The sequence below is a fragment of the Macaca mulatta genome, chromosome 4 (genome assembly GCF_049350105.2).
Source record: "Macaca mulatta isolate MMU2019108-1 chromosome 4, T2T-MMU8v2.0, whole genome shotgun sequence".
NCBI classification, from domain to species: Eukaryota; Metazoa; Chordata; class Mammalia; order Primates; family Cercopithecidae; genus Macaca; species Macaca mulatta.
Genome location: NC_133409.1, coordinates 27,438,039 through 27,450,637, shown reverse-complemented (window position 1 = coordinate 27,450,637; position 12,599 = coordinate 27,438,039). Strand labels below are relative to the sequence as shown.

Sequence of the window (12,599 nt, the reverse complement as noted above, 5' to 3'; positions counted from 1 at the left end):
GCCCTGGCCTTGCATTAAGTCTCTATAATTCTCTTGGGCGACTGTTTCAAAGAAAGAGCTGATTTTACTATTTCTCTTATCTTCTCTCCAGACATCCAGTGATAATACTCTTACCCTATTTGGGACAATGAGGGGCATACTTCTCCCACTTTTTTATTAGAAACATAGAAAGCAACCCAGTATAATTTTTAAACAAAGAACTTCAAAATACATTAAATTTAGAGATATATCTCCCTCGTTGCAATATACAATATATTTTCGAGATGTGGTACAAAGATCTTGGTGTGACTCATATTGAGAGTAATGAACCATAGACAGTTTAAAGCCACTGCTTCCTATGAGAAGAAAAAATTGTTTCATGTGAGTGTCACCTCTAAAGAAGACACATAACAGACACTAGTACTCAACATTCATTGTGTTTATTTTACTAAACAGTATGGTTCAAAAAAACACAAACCGGAAAACCTTTATTTAAAACTAGTCCAACTAAGTGGATGGGGCTGACTCCATCCCATCCCACCCCCGATCTTTCTATATATATGGAGCTGGAACCCTATCAGACCGTGAACATTCATGTATACTTTGTCTTTCCTGTTGAACATGAATAAACTTCTTTGAACATAAATGAACTTCTCTGAACCAAAAGAAACAAATGAAGTTTTACAAGATACAGGCACTTTATGTTCCCAGTTTTAAAAATAAGCCAAGTGAAAAATATTTAATAAAAATAACTGGAGCAGAGAAAGCTTTAAGAGTTATACCATTAGTTCAAATGACTTACACTCAATGCAAATAGACAGCATCAAACAGGAAAACAAACAAAAATTTAACTGAGGTTAATGGTCATATTGTAATAAAAAGAAATCCAATTTACCAAAATTGGAAAAAAATGGCCATTTGAATCCAACTTAAAGATATGCCAATAATGTGCATTAAATCTGTGTAACTATGCAGCTGAGTAACATCTGAAAGCTTTGCAAGAGTGTGTGGTTAGTGAGAAAAGCAAAAGGTGCTTTTATTCCACAGTATCTGATTAAACAAAACAAAGCAATTTACAAAAAAAGTACCAAATGATACTTCAAAATAAATAGTTCATCATTTTGATGAATATATACATGTAAAGTCCTCTTCTTGGGGATTTAGCTATCTAAAAGTGGCATATCACTATCCAGAGGTGCAGGAGCAAGTTCACATAAATAAAACAGGGTAGCTTCACTAGCTTCAGCTTCAGTCAATGGCTCCAGGCGAACAAGCTTACTTTGGGTTGGTTCTGGGTCTAGGCTGCTATCCAGAAGCTCATCAACTTCTATGGGTTTATCTACAGAGGACAAAACTTCTGATGATGCTGTTGTACTCGCCTGTTCAACAGAAGAAGCAGGGTTCCCATCGAGGAATGCAAGAAGTGGAAAGGCAGTATACTGGATAAGCTGCTTATCTATAAAGATCAGAAAAACACTCTAATCACCAGCTTATATTGAGTTCAAACTGAGGGGAAAAAATGAAAACAAATGTACACATAGGCAATTACTACTTTCAGATAGCCAAACAAGAAATGACATGATGCACTATGCCAATAAATTTTAAAATGTGCAAGTCAGTAGTTCTCATTCAACAATTAAGAAATGAGGGGTCTTTCAGTTTCCTAAAGTTAAATAGGAAAGAAAGAAAAAAAAAAAACTTTAAGATAATTGTTACCTCACCAATTCAACTTGCTCTATACCTTGACACACTATTCACAGAACTAAAGCCAGCATATTCAATTGTTAAGACTACCCTTGGCTTGCACTTGTTTCTACATAGGATTAAAAAAACCTACATAGACTGAATACTATATTTATACCTACCTGGTTTGGATTTAGATTTTCTTCCCTCTTCTGAAACTGGCTGAACTACATTGTTCTTAGTAGTTTCTAATCCTTTATTCTCAGACTAAAAGAAAAAAAATATATATATAAGTACTTGTTTCATATTTTAGTTTCTGAAAAAAATGAAAAATTGATACAATATGTAAATACTGGTATATTATCTGAAATATATGAGATGGGGAAACATCAGGAAAAATGGGCTACAGAGAGAGATTTCAGTAGAGATAACAAGACTGGTTAAGGAACTATTGCTGTCACTGAGGGGATAAAACAAAGAACCTGAATTAGGATATTCTATATTAAGGATGAAATGAAGGGGGATTTCAACAGCAGAACAGATAGAATTTGTCAAGAGTAAAAGATCAGAACGAATCAAAGATGACTGGTTTCAAAATGTTAACTGAGAGATAATTATGCAATTAAATTCATTTTAAGTAGTTTTGATTTAAAAAATGTATTATACATTTCACTCATAAACAGAATATTTAGCATAAATGAACACAGAGTAGCTCAGGATGACATAATGACATCCTTAAAACTATTTATCACTATTTAGAAGCCTCAAAGTTGAGGTGGTGTTTCTTCTTGTCCTTTTTGTAGCTCTGTCAGTTCTTTTCTGTCATTTAAATTGCTTCTTTGAACCACTTTCTTCTCTCCTCACATCTGATTGTGGTAGGGAAATTGTATCTTTACCTTGTTAATTTCTTCAGTGCTCTTTTCAATGATGTTCAAACTCTGAGGTGCAGAGGTTCTTAATTTTTCCTGTAAGTCCCAGACATCTGCAAGTCCCAGATATCTACATGCTGGCTAAATATATATGGTGTAACCAACTGTAAACTAATTACAGTAATTCCCCTGATATTTAACATAAAATGAAGCTGTATAAGATTTAGGATTTAGAGAAGATAAGGGCTCCAAGATATAATAAAAACTACGAAACCTTTCCAAAAGTGTACATAAAAATATTTCATCACTTAGCATTCACAATAAATATATAAACATTAATGAAATAATACCAACTTTATTTTTAGGCTTCCTAAAATAGGTATTTTCCAAAGATATCACTGTTATTCTAAAACATGAGAACCCGATGACAAACGGATTTCAAATAGACACAATAAAAAATGATAAAGGGGATATCACCACTGATCCCACAGAAATATAAACTACCATCAGAGAATACTATGAACACCTCTACACGAATAAACTAGAAAATCTAGAAAAATTGGATAAATTCCTAGACACATACACCCTCCCAAGACTAAACCAGGAAGAAGTCGAATCTCTGAATAGACCAATAACAAGTTCTGAAATTGAGGCAGTAATTAATAGCCTACCAACCAAAAAAAGCCAGGACCAGACGGATTCACAGCCGAATTCTACCAGAGGTACAAAGAGGAGCGGTACCATTCCTTCTGAAACTATTCCAAACAATAGAAAAAGAGGGATTCCTCCCTAACTCATTTTATGAGGCCAGCGTCATCCTGATACCAAAACCTGGCAGAGACACAACAAAAAAAGAAAATTTCAGGCCAATATCCCTGATAAACATCAATGCGAAAATCCTCAATAAAATACCGGCAAACTGAATCCAGCAGCACATCATAAAGCTTATCCATCACGATTAAGTTGGCTTCATCCCTGAGATGCAAGGCTAGTTCAACATACACGTATCAATAAATGTAATCCATCACATAAACAGAACAAATGACAAAAACCACATGATTATCTCAACAGATGCAGAAAAGGCCTTTAATAAAATTCAACACCCCTTCATGCTAAAAACACCCAATAAACTAAGTATTGATGGAACATATCTCAAAACTGTAAGAGCTATTTATGACACACCCACAGCCAATATCATACTGAATGAGATTTCATTTCCCATGCAAATTCTTATTCATTCATAGTGGCCAATTAAGATTGCTGTACTGAGGAGTATAAGGCATCTGATTTATTAGGAAAGTGTTGTAATCCATGTTATGCAACACCTGTCATGAGCAAGGGAAGGACAGCTGATGTGGCAATTATTTGAAAACATTAAAATCTAGATTCAGAACTATAATGAAAAGTCACTCTCAAATGTAATTTTTCTACAGCATTGTAGAGCAAAATGCAATTTGTTGCTTAACTGCTTACAGTTTTTGAAAACTATAATCAAGTTCTTGGTTTCTGGAATAAGAAGATGGTCCACAAGTAAAAAATGACTCAATGTCTAGTCACAAATAAACAATAAAGCACATTCACTAAATGAACAAATGATATGGGTCCATTCAACTTAAACGGTCCATGAGAATAACATTCAGTAATATATTTACTGAAACACAGAGCATGTTACACAAAATCTTACAATATAAATCCAGGTAAACTATGGTCCACATGCCAAATTTAGCATGCTGCCTGTCTAAATGAAGTTTTTTTGCAACACAGCCACACATTCTTTTACATATTGTCTGTATCTGCTTTTGCACTACAATTGCAGAACTGCATAGTTTTGACAGAGAACACATGGCCTGAAAGATAAAGTATTTACTAGCTGCCCCTTTATGGAGAAAGTATCCCAACCTCCAATATAAATTATCTGAATACTGAATGTATAATCAACTTCCTAGTTCACAAATTCATAAATTTTTTAAGCTCTAAGTTATCCACAATGTAACTCTGAAAATATAGAAAGTCTGGTCAGGCTTACATATGACAATTATCATATAAATTCCACCCCTCACCCTAATCACTCATATTTATTTGAGATGTGCTCATTTTTGGACTCAAAAGAATCAAAATTATGGCTTTACTAATCTGGAATTTGGACTTGATTTACCTTTAACCAGGCTTACTAAACAATTTGGTACAAATAAAATATAAAGGGAGTGAATACCCATTCATGACAATAAGTTATACAAAATACAATGATATATAAACATCTGCTCTAATAACTTCAAACTGTCCTTACCACTCATTAAAAACCAGTTCCACAGAATCTCTTTTCAACACTTGCTAAGCCCAAGTGCAGTTCCCATATGTTACCAAAAAAAAAAAAAAATCCTTATTACTTAAAAAAAAGTCAAAAATCCATACACGTTTCAACTTCCCTTTTCTGCAATAAATAAGAATTCCTGAGTTTTTACTATATGCTAATGATAGAACTCATAAAAAATATGGGTACCATAAATTTTTAATTAAAAAGTTGAGAATAGAAAAAATAAGAATGTAAAATGCTGCCCATAAAACATGAAGAAATCATATTTTAGTTACTTATTTCAATATACCAAGTTTAGTCAGGTGATCTCCCAGCACCAAAAGAAGCTCATTTCATACTGGTAGTTAATCCCACAAGTGCCAAAAGTGGGTAATGGTTCACCACATAACCAAAAGCTAATTTTTCAACTAGAATTTTATTATCCTGATCACACATACTGAGTAAGAATATAAAATGTTTTTTGTAGCTGGGAGTGATACTGCTCTCTCCTTATTAGGACGTTTTTTGTAGATTTTTATAGCTATGGGTCCTGAGCAACATGAATTAAAACTTACTTTTGTATTATTGATGTAATCTGTGGGATTCATCTGCACAGAACTAGTGAAAAGCTGAAAGACCAAACAAGAAAGATGATAAGTTTAAAAAATAATTTAAAATAATTGTGTGTTCAAAATTGTTACACAGCCATGTTGGGTGAAGAGATGTAGCCCCTACACTAGGAAGCTTCTATACAGTTAAACAAGTTTGAAAGAGAAAAGCAGAAAGAAAAACAAACAAAAGCAGAACGAGCTAGCCCATGCATTAGATGAAATTTCATGTTGTAAGAATTTCTCTAAAAAACACTGGAGTAAATCACTTGAGACAAATAGTGGTTTTCACCTCCTCCCTTCTTCATTATTTATCATTCAATTTCATTTCCTTTATTTTTTCTCTCTAAATGTCTTTGGCCTTAAGTGGTGCGCAGGGTTGTGAGACCTCTGCCCTGACACTGAGCCTTCACTGAATACCTGGTTAGGTAAAAAATTTACAGAATATGCTCTATGACAGTGGCTCCTAAACTATGCCTCAATTGAAGCCCTCTTGACAAATGGCATATCTACTTGTTGGTTCTTTTCACCACATCTCGCAAGGAAAATTGTAAGTGCTAAGATCACTGCTTACTATACTCCTCAGTCTAGCCAGTTTATAGATGTAACTGTAAGTCATAAGCTTTAAAGTCATTCATTCCATAGAAATTTACTGAGTATCTTTAAGAAATAAATGACATCATAAAGACATCATTCCTGCTCTCTAGGAGCTTACAATCTAAAAGGACAAGGTAAGACCAACATCAAATAGCAACACATGTTCAGATACAATACAATATTTTGACAGAAGATGGTGGTGCTCAAAAGCACTAAGGAGTTAAGAGAATGGGAAGGGAGGAAAGCGCACACAGAAACATATATAATGAAACAAAATGGGCTGATAAAACTATGTGATATAGGTCAGTACCTAGAGAATATTAGGTTAGAACTTGGAAAGGAGAAGATGGGGGGAAGAACGCATGTGTATAACACTAGTGGCATCAAAAAAGAAGGTAGGATATGTTCCAGAAATAGTAATAACACAGAAGTTCTAAGTTGAATAAGTTATATGCACAGGTTCGAAAAGTAGAGGCCATATCCTGTCAGCAATAAGAGCCTTGGGAATGGCCTGAATGATGAAATGCAGTCACTAAGTTGGCCTTTTATGAGAATGAACACACCAAATGGTTCACAGGATAGAATGAGATGCAAAAAAAGCCACAGGCAGATCCTTCCCCCATTCTCTCTAGACACTGATTCCTCTCTTTAAAGTTCCACACTCACGGTAGTCCTACAAAAATCCCTGGCTTTGCCTTTTCATTTCCTTCTCCTTTCTTACCAACTACTAACCTCAGAAAAGGAAGAAACCTCAGATCCTTGAGAGTAGTTACTCATGATAATCAATCTCTACCAGTTTAGCTTATCACTGCCTAAGAAGCCTAACTCACATTTTGTCCCTACAGAGAGTGGCATCTGAGGAGGACCAGCACTGTAAGCTCCTCTATTCTCCTCTTTGCCCAACAACCCCTACCCACTAACTCAAGGATATCCTACATGTATTCCCAGGAGACGAATGGTAGGAAAGGTAGATCATATATAAGCTGACACAGCTGGTTGAATTCTAAGGTCTGGCCTCTCCTGCTGTGACACCACTCTGGGTTACCAGTACTGAACTCCTCAGAGAGAAGCTGTAAACTTTTCAGCATACTTATTCACATTCTTACCATCTTTGTCGTCTCAGAGAACAAAACAGCATAGGTGGACTTTTTATTTATAACAATACAGCATAATTCAAGGATAAAATAATGAGGGTCTTGGATGAGAAAAGCAACAGTGAAAACAGAATATAGGGATGGCTTGTGAATGCTATTTTAGAAAACAGGACTTAGTGAATGATGAGAGAGAGAATTCAAGGTGATTCTGTGAATAACTATCCTCGTAAGTAAATAGAAGTCTAATACCATTACAGAAAATGAGAAAGTTGTAAAATGTAGCTAATGCAGAGAATAAAGAAGTTTGTTGTTAAATCAAATAATCTGAGGTAAGAGCTAACTGATGATCACAAAGTCATGGAATTAGAATTCAAGTCAAGTTTACTTTAGAAAAATGTTAAGAGCTGGATATACACATTTAAAAGCAATCTTACAAGCCAAAATCTCTTCACAGAGGAAGAATGGAAAAAGAAGAGAGATAGACAAAATAAAAGAGACTGAAAGATTGGGTGCATTAGGGGATGCCCTTAAGTAGAAGATAGTAGAAAAAAGAAAAGCTCTTAGATAAAACACAGATTAGAGAGACAGGGAGAGAACAAAAAAGTACAGCACCTCCAAAATCAACAATAAAAGATCTATTGTACAGAATGCCCAATAATGTTAATAACAGTGTTAATTATTTCTAATTCTTGCCAACAGCCCTTCATGTTAGACATTAGCAACATTTAACAGATGGAGAAACTCGGCAAGAGAGAGTAACTTTTCCAAGATTAGTAACATAGCTAGTAAGTAACATGAGCCAATAACAGAACCCAAACTTGTCTGATTCAAAACAAACTTTCCACTAGCCCAATGGACTAATACAGCAAAAAGAAAAGAAAAATCACACACAGCGTACTTACAAGGGAAAAAAACAAAACAACACAGGCAGTGCAGAGTTAGAGTTAATAAGCAACACAATACCAAGCTTCAGACAAAATAGAGTAAAAAAGAGGTAAATATAGCTGCTCATTTCTAAAGTTTTGTAGTAAAGGAGTTAGAGAAGCAGAATGGTAAATGAACAAAGCCAGATGTCAAAATGGTTGTTTTTTAAGAGGGGGCAGATCTCTAACTACTGAAGGCAGATGGGAAAGATGAAGGATAGAGGAGACAAATACAGAGGCAAAGGACAGGGGTACAAATTGGTTTAAGGAATTACTTCTAAGAAAGGATACAAGATTGGAAACAGTCATTACTTATGAAAGAACGAGAGTATAGTTAACTATCATCTGTGAATAATAGATTGTTGACTGGATAAGGTCTTTACGGCAAATAAATGTGGTAAATGTTTTAAAGTTGAATTAAAATGACCTAGCTGAAGACTATAAGGGTTTGAACATGGCCAGGATTATGGAATTTTATTTCGTTCTTGGTGATCTAAAGGAAAACTATTTTGAAAGATCTCTGGATCTAAAGAGGGAAGGGCTGATAGGATCAACAAACACTGTCGTGTTACTGCTAAGCTGAAGTAGGTCATCAACATGGATGTAAAATTCAAATTAACACATACTCATAAGATAGAAACACAGGTCAAAATGGAAAAGAAATCTTCAAAGAAAGTAAAATTCACTCTGTGAGGTGCTAACGATTTAGTAAGAATAAGTCCTTGGGACATTGACAAGGACTGGTGAGAAGCAGAGGAGTAATGCAGTAAATTAATGAACTTGAAATAAGACTGAACAGCAGAAAGAACTAATTCTTGTTTAGCCTGAGAGGCTTCTAAAAGGGTAAGAGAAGCTGCAATGTAAGGCAAGAAACACAGAAAAAAGACAACATAATTTTCCAGGATAAAGAGAGAAAACTGTTCACATCAGAAAATGGAAATAGGAGACAGAACAAGATTCATCTGAGTGGGACCAGGCCATGTAGGAAGCTTTAGATAAAGAAGGGAGGAATAGCAGGGACAAGAGAGAACAGAGTAAGAAAGGTGGTTAGTGGCAGAAACCGTAGATAAAAGAATTCTCAGTCCAGTCAATATTGAGGTCAACTTCATAGGGATGGTGGATTGGAGCAGGGCAATCTTATGACTCAAAATATAAAAATGTAAAAAATAAGGCAAATATATTAAAATATATTTGAGTAAAAAACGTTAATCCCCAAAGTATTAAAAGGTGTCTCCATGCTATTTCCTGGCTATGTACCTCTATTACTAATTTCCACAAATTCCTATTTACTGACAATCATTCTAGAGCAAAACATAAAACAGCAACAAGTCCAGACAAGACCTGAACTTAACAGTACTGCTGAAAAGATATAATATGTTCCCACAGGGAGATTAGCTCAACTGCTACTCCAAGGCAGGTGGTAATCACTCTCCTTCAATGTCCCAAACCCATCTTTCTGATAAACAAAATCATTAATTTAAAAAAAGAAAATGCAAAAACAACCTGTAGAATACAAAACAAAATGGCGTACTGATTTTTAAATAATATACATAAATACACAAACTACCAGTAAAGCAAAGATTACCCAAAGTACCTACATCAACCAGGAGATCTGGGTCTATGCTAAATTGTCTTCCTGATAGCATGGCCTGGAAGTCCTCTAAACTGCAATCAATACTGTCAAGATAATCCAACAGCTCAACCCTAAGGGAAAAAAAAATTTAAATCAAATATTAGACATCCTTGTTTTTATGTTTAAAAATCACCATTACAACTTGGCTAGGCAAGATATTTCTAGCAGCTGCTGCATCTTTACTGGTTCTTAATCTTCAGAGATAATATTCAAAGAATAGGAATCCCTGCAAATTTGGTTAACTGAAAATTCATAGCCTTTACAGAAAACTTTAGTATTTACAGAAAAAAACACCCTGCAGGAACAGTCTGATTTACCTTTTTCCTCTATATATTATAAAATGTTTAATCTCATTACTGATTATTACTAATTATTAAGTTTTCTTTGTTATAAGTCCCTTACTAGAAATTACATTATTCTGCAGTTCGGATACACAAATATATATAATCAAAAACACTGTATGTACACTCAAAGTAAGTGTATCATCAAAGGAATCTGAGAAACTAGCAGGAAAATACCAAGACTACTCTTGGGATGATTAAATCCCATTCATTACAGAACTCAACACTAACCAAAACAGAGAAAGGTGGATTATGTGGGTTCATCATCTGAAAGGAAGATCACTCAAAAGAGAAATAGAATATGTTAAGTGAACAAAGAAAGCAAATAATTTTAGACAACATCTAGATAAGTACTCACTTTCCCAAAAGATTGATGTTATCATTCAAAATGGAATCCATCATGGTCACTGGATCTTCTGAGGTCAGACTGGATGAGCCATTTAGCTGGACAGCACTAGACATGAGAGGGCTGCTGCCATCACTGCCTGAACTTAGGGATTCTCTGGCTGGTTCACTCTGCTCTCCACTCTGAATGACAGGTGCATACTCATCTTCATTGTCATCTTCAACAATGACAATATCAGGGTACTGGCTACAGCTAGATCAGCAATAAAGAAAGAACCTATTACACTTTCAAATTTAATAAGTTCATACTATCCATTCATTCTAAATGGAAACTCTCTCCCATACCACATACTGAAAGGCTTAAATTTCTTGAGCGAGCAGCTTAATCACAATATTGGTACTTCATAGTATAGAAGACCACAACGATTCAATGAGAAGTGTTTAACTACAAAATAAAAATCAATTAATTTTCAGTATTACCTCCTTTGAGAGGAAGAGGAGGTGAGGCTTTATCTGGTTGAATAATTTAGCTTAATTATTCAGTTTAATAATCCAAATGTGAGAAAGATTGTTAGTCTTTCAAAGAACAAAGTAGTTTTGAATTTTGCTCTGTAATAAGAAAAGTAATCAATATTTTCATACATTTTATCTCACAAACTCCTTACTTGGAGGGATCAGATATAACATCCTCATTAGTTTCTGGAATAACTGGGATATTTTCTTCATCTGCATTATCATCAGTAACATCATAAATAATGATGTCATCTGAAATCCTCTCCCTTGGCTTTAAACCTTCAGTCCTACTGTGTGGAACCTAAAAATTCAGAGAGAAAAATATATCTAAAAATCAAAATCATTGACTACCAAACAAGATATCATTTACAAAATAACTGGGCAACTACTACTTACTGAATCTCGGGGTATGCAAAACAAGTATGTTCTCTGCTCTTATGGAACTTACATACTAATTGGTACTAGTAGCACCAATTCACAGAGGTATGAGGTATATTAACTGCATTCTACACTTAACTACTTCTTTTACTGTAAGGGACCCTGAAGATGACATCCCTAAAAATGTTTCTATGGAAAGATCTTCAAATTTTACAGTATTTTTTATGCCTAAAGAGTAAAAAAGTCTTAGGACTTCACCAGAAATTTCAAGCACAACCAGACAGCCACCGTGCTGACAGGGATATTGTTTCAGCTCAACCTGCTCTGTTTTGAAATATGTTTTATTCTTATTCATTAAATAGCTTCACTAAGAGAAAAAAAATGCACTTCACCTATCTCAGTTACAGGTTAGCTTGGCTTTTTAGCAATGATTTTTTTAAACTTAATCTACAGATATATTCAGGCTATAGCTGTATAAGCAAAGTAAGTTCAATCCTGTAAAGCAAACTAAAGTCATTATTAAAATGCAAAAATCTGTAAATTCCAATACTAGATAATAAAGAGGCAAAGGATGTGAAGTACTTTAAAATATATAAACCCAGTCAAAAATGTAAAACTCTTCATCCACTTACATGAGCCTTCAATTCTAAAAACAAAATAGGTATGCTTGATTATTTTCTAACAGTAGTGGAAAAAGAAATCAGACGTGAGGTTAAGTTTGATTGTCCAAGAACAAAAATCTTGTTACTTTAATAATAAATCTGAAGAACTATTTTGAATTCTGAAGTTTGAAAGTAGTAACAAAAAGATAATAAAAACGATCTGGACTTTGGACTGGACTAATTTGCCACTGGATAGAAATCTGACAAATTATCCGGAAAGCCTGTGACAAAATGAAGGTAAAAATTTAAATTGCTGGAGTAAAAAGCAGTCTAGTTGGTGCACATTAATTTAAAAAAAAGTTGAAAATAAAATAACCAATGTAAGAATATATAATCACATTAAATTATTATATTTTCAAAATATTCAATTATTATATTAAAATGAATGAGCCAGGTGCAGTGGCTCATGCCTGCAATCCCAAAACTTTGGGAGGCTGAGGCAGGCAGATGGCTTGAGTCTGGGAGTTCGAGACCAGTCTAGGTGACATGATGAAAATCCATCTCTACAAAAAATACAAAAATTAGCCAGGTGTGGTGGCACACACCTGTAGTCCCAGCTACTCAGGAGACTGAAGCAAGAGAATTGCTTGGGCCCAGGAGGTGGAGGTTGCAGTGAGTCAAGATCGTACCACTACACTCCAGGCTGGGTGACAGACTGAAACCCTGTTTCAAAAAAATAAA

At 34.6% G+C, this 12,599-nt stretch overlaps 1 protein-coding gene across 4 annotated transcripts in view; it reads right to left on the bottom strand.

Annotated features, from left to right (window-relative positions):
* Window positions 1–400: 400 nt before the first annotated feature.
* The window catches only part of HSF2 (heat shock transcription factor 2), a 37,799-nt gene continuing 25,600 nt past the window's right edge, over window positions 401–12,599 (bottom strand). The window contains exons 8-13 of one of the 4 annotated variants that reach the window (XM_001108944.5): window positions 11,031–11,179; window positions 10,379–10,618; window positions 9,645–9,750; window positions 5,400–5,453; window positions 1,845–1,929; window positions 401–1,435 (exon numbers count right to left, since the gene is read on the bottom strand). In XM_001108944.5, coding sequence (XP_001108944.3) covers window positions 1,140–1,435; window positions 1,845–1,929; window positions 5,400–5,453; window positions 9,645–9,750; window positions 10,379–10,618; window positions 11,031–11,179 — 930 coding nt within the window. In that variant the 3' untranslated portion in view covers window positions 401–1,139. The remainder of the gene's footprint in view (window positions 1,436–1,844; window positions 1,930–5,399; window positions 5,454–9,644; window positions 9,751–10,378; window positions 10,619–11,030; window positions 11,180–12,599) is intronic. The other 3 variants (XM_077999322.1, XM_015137504.3, XM_077999323.1) reach the window with 3 other exon arrangements.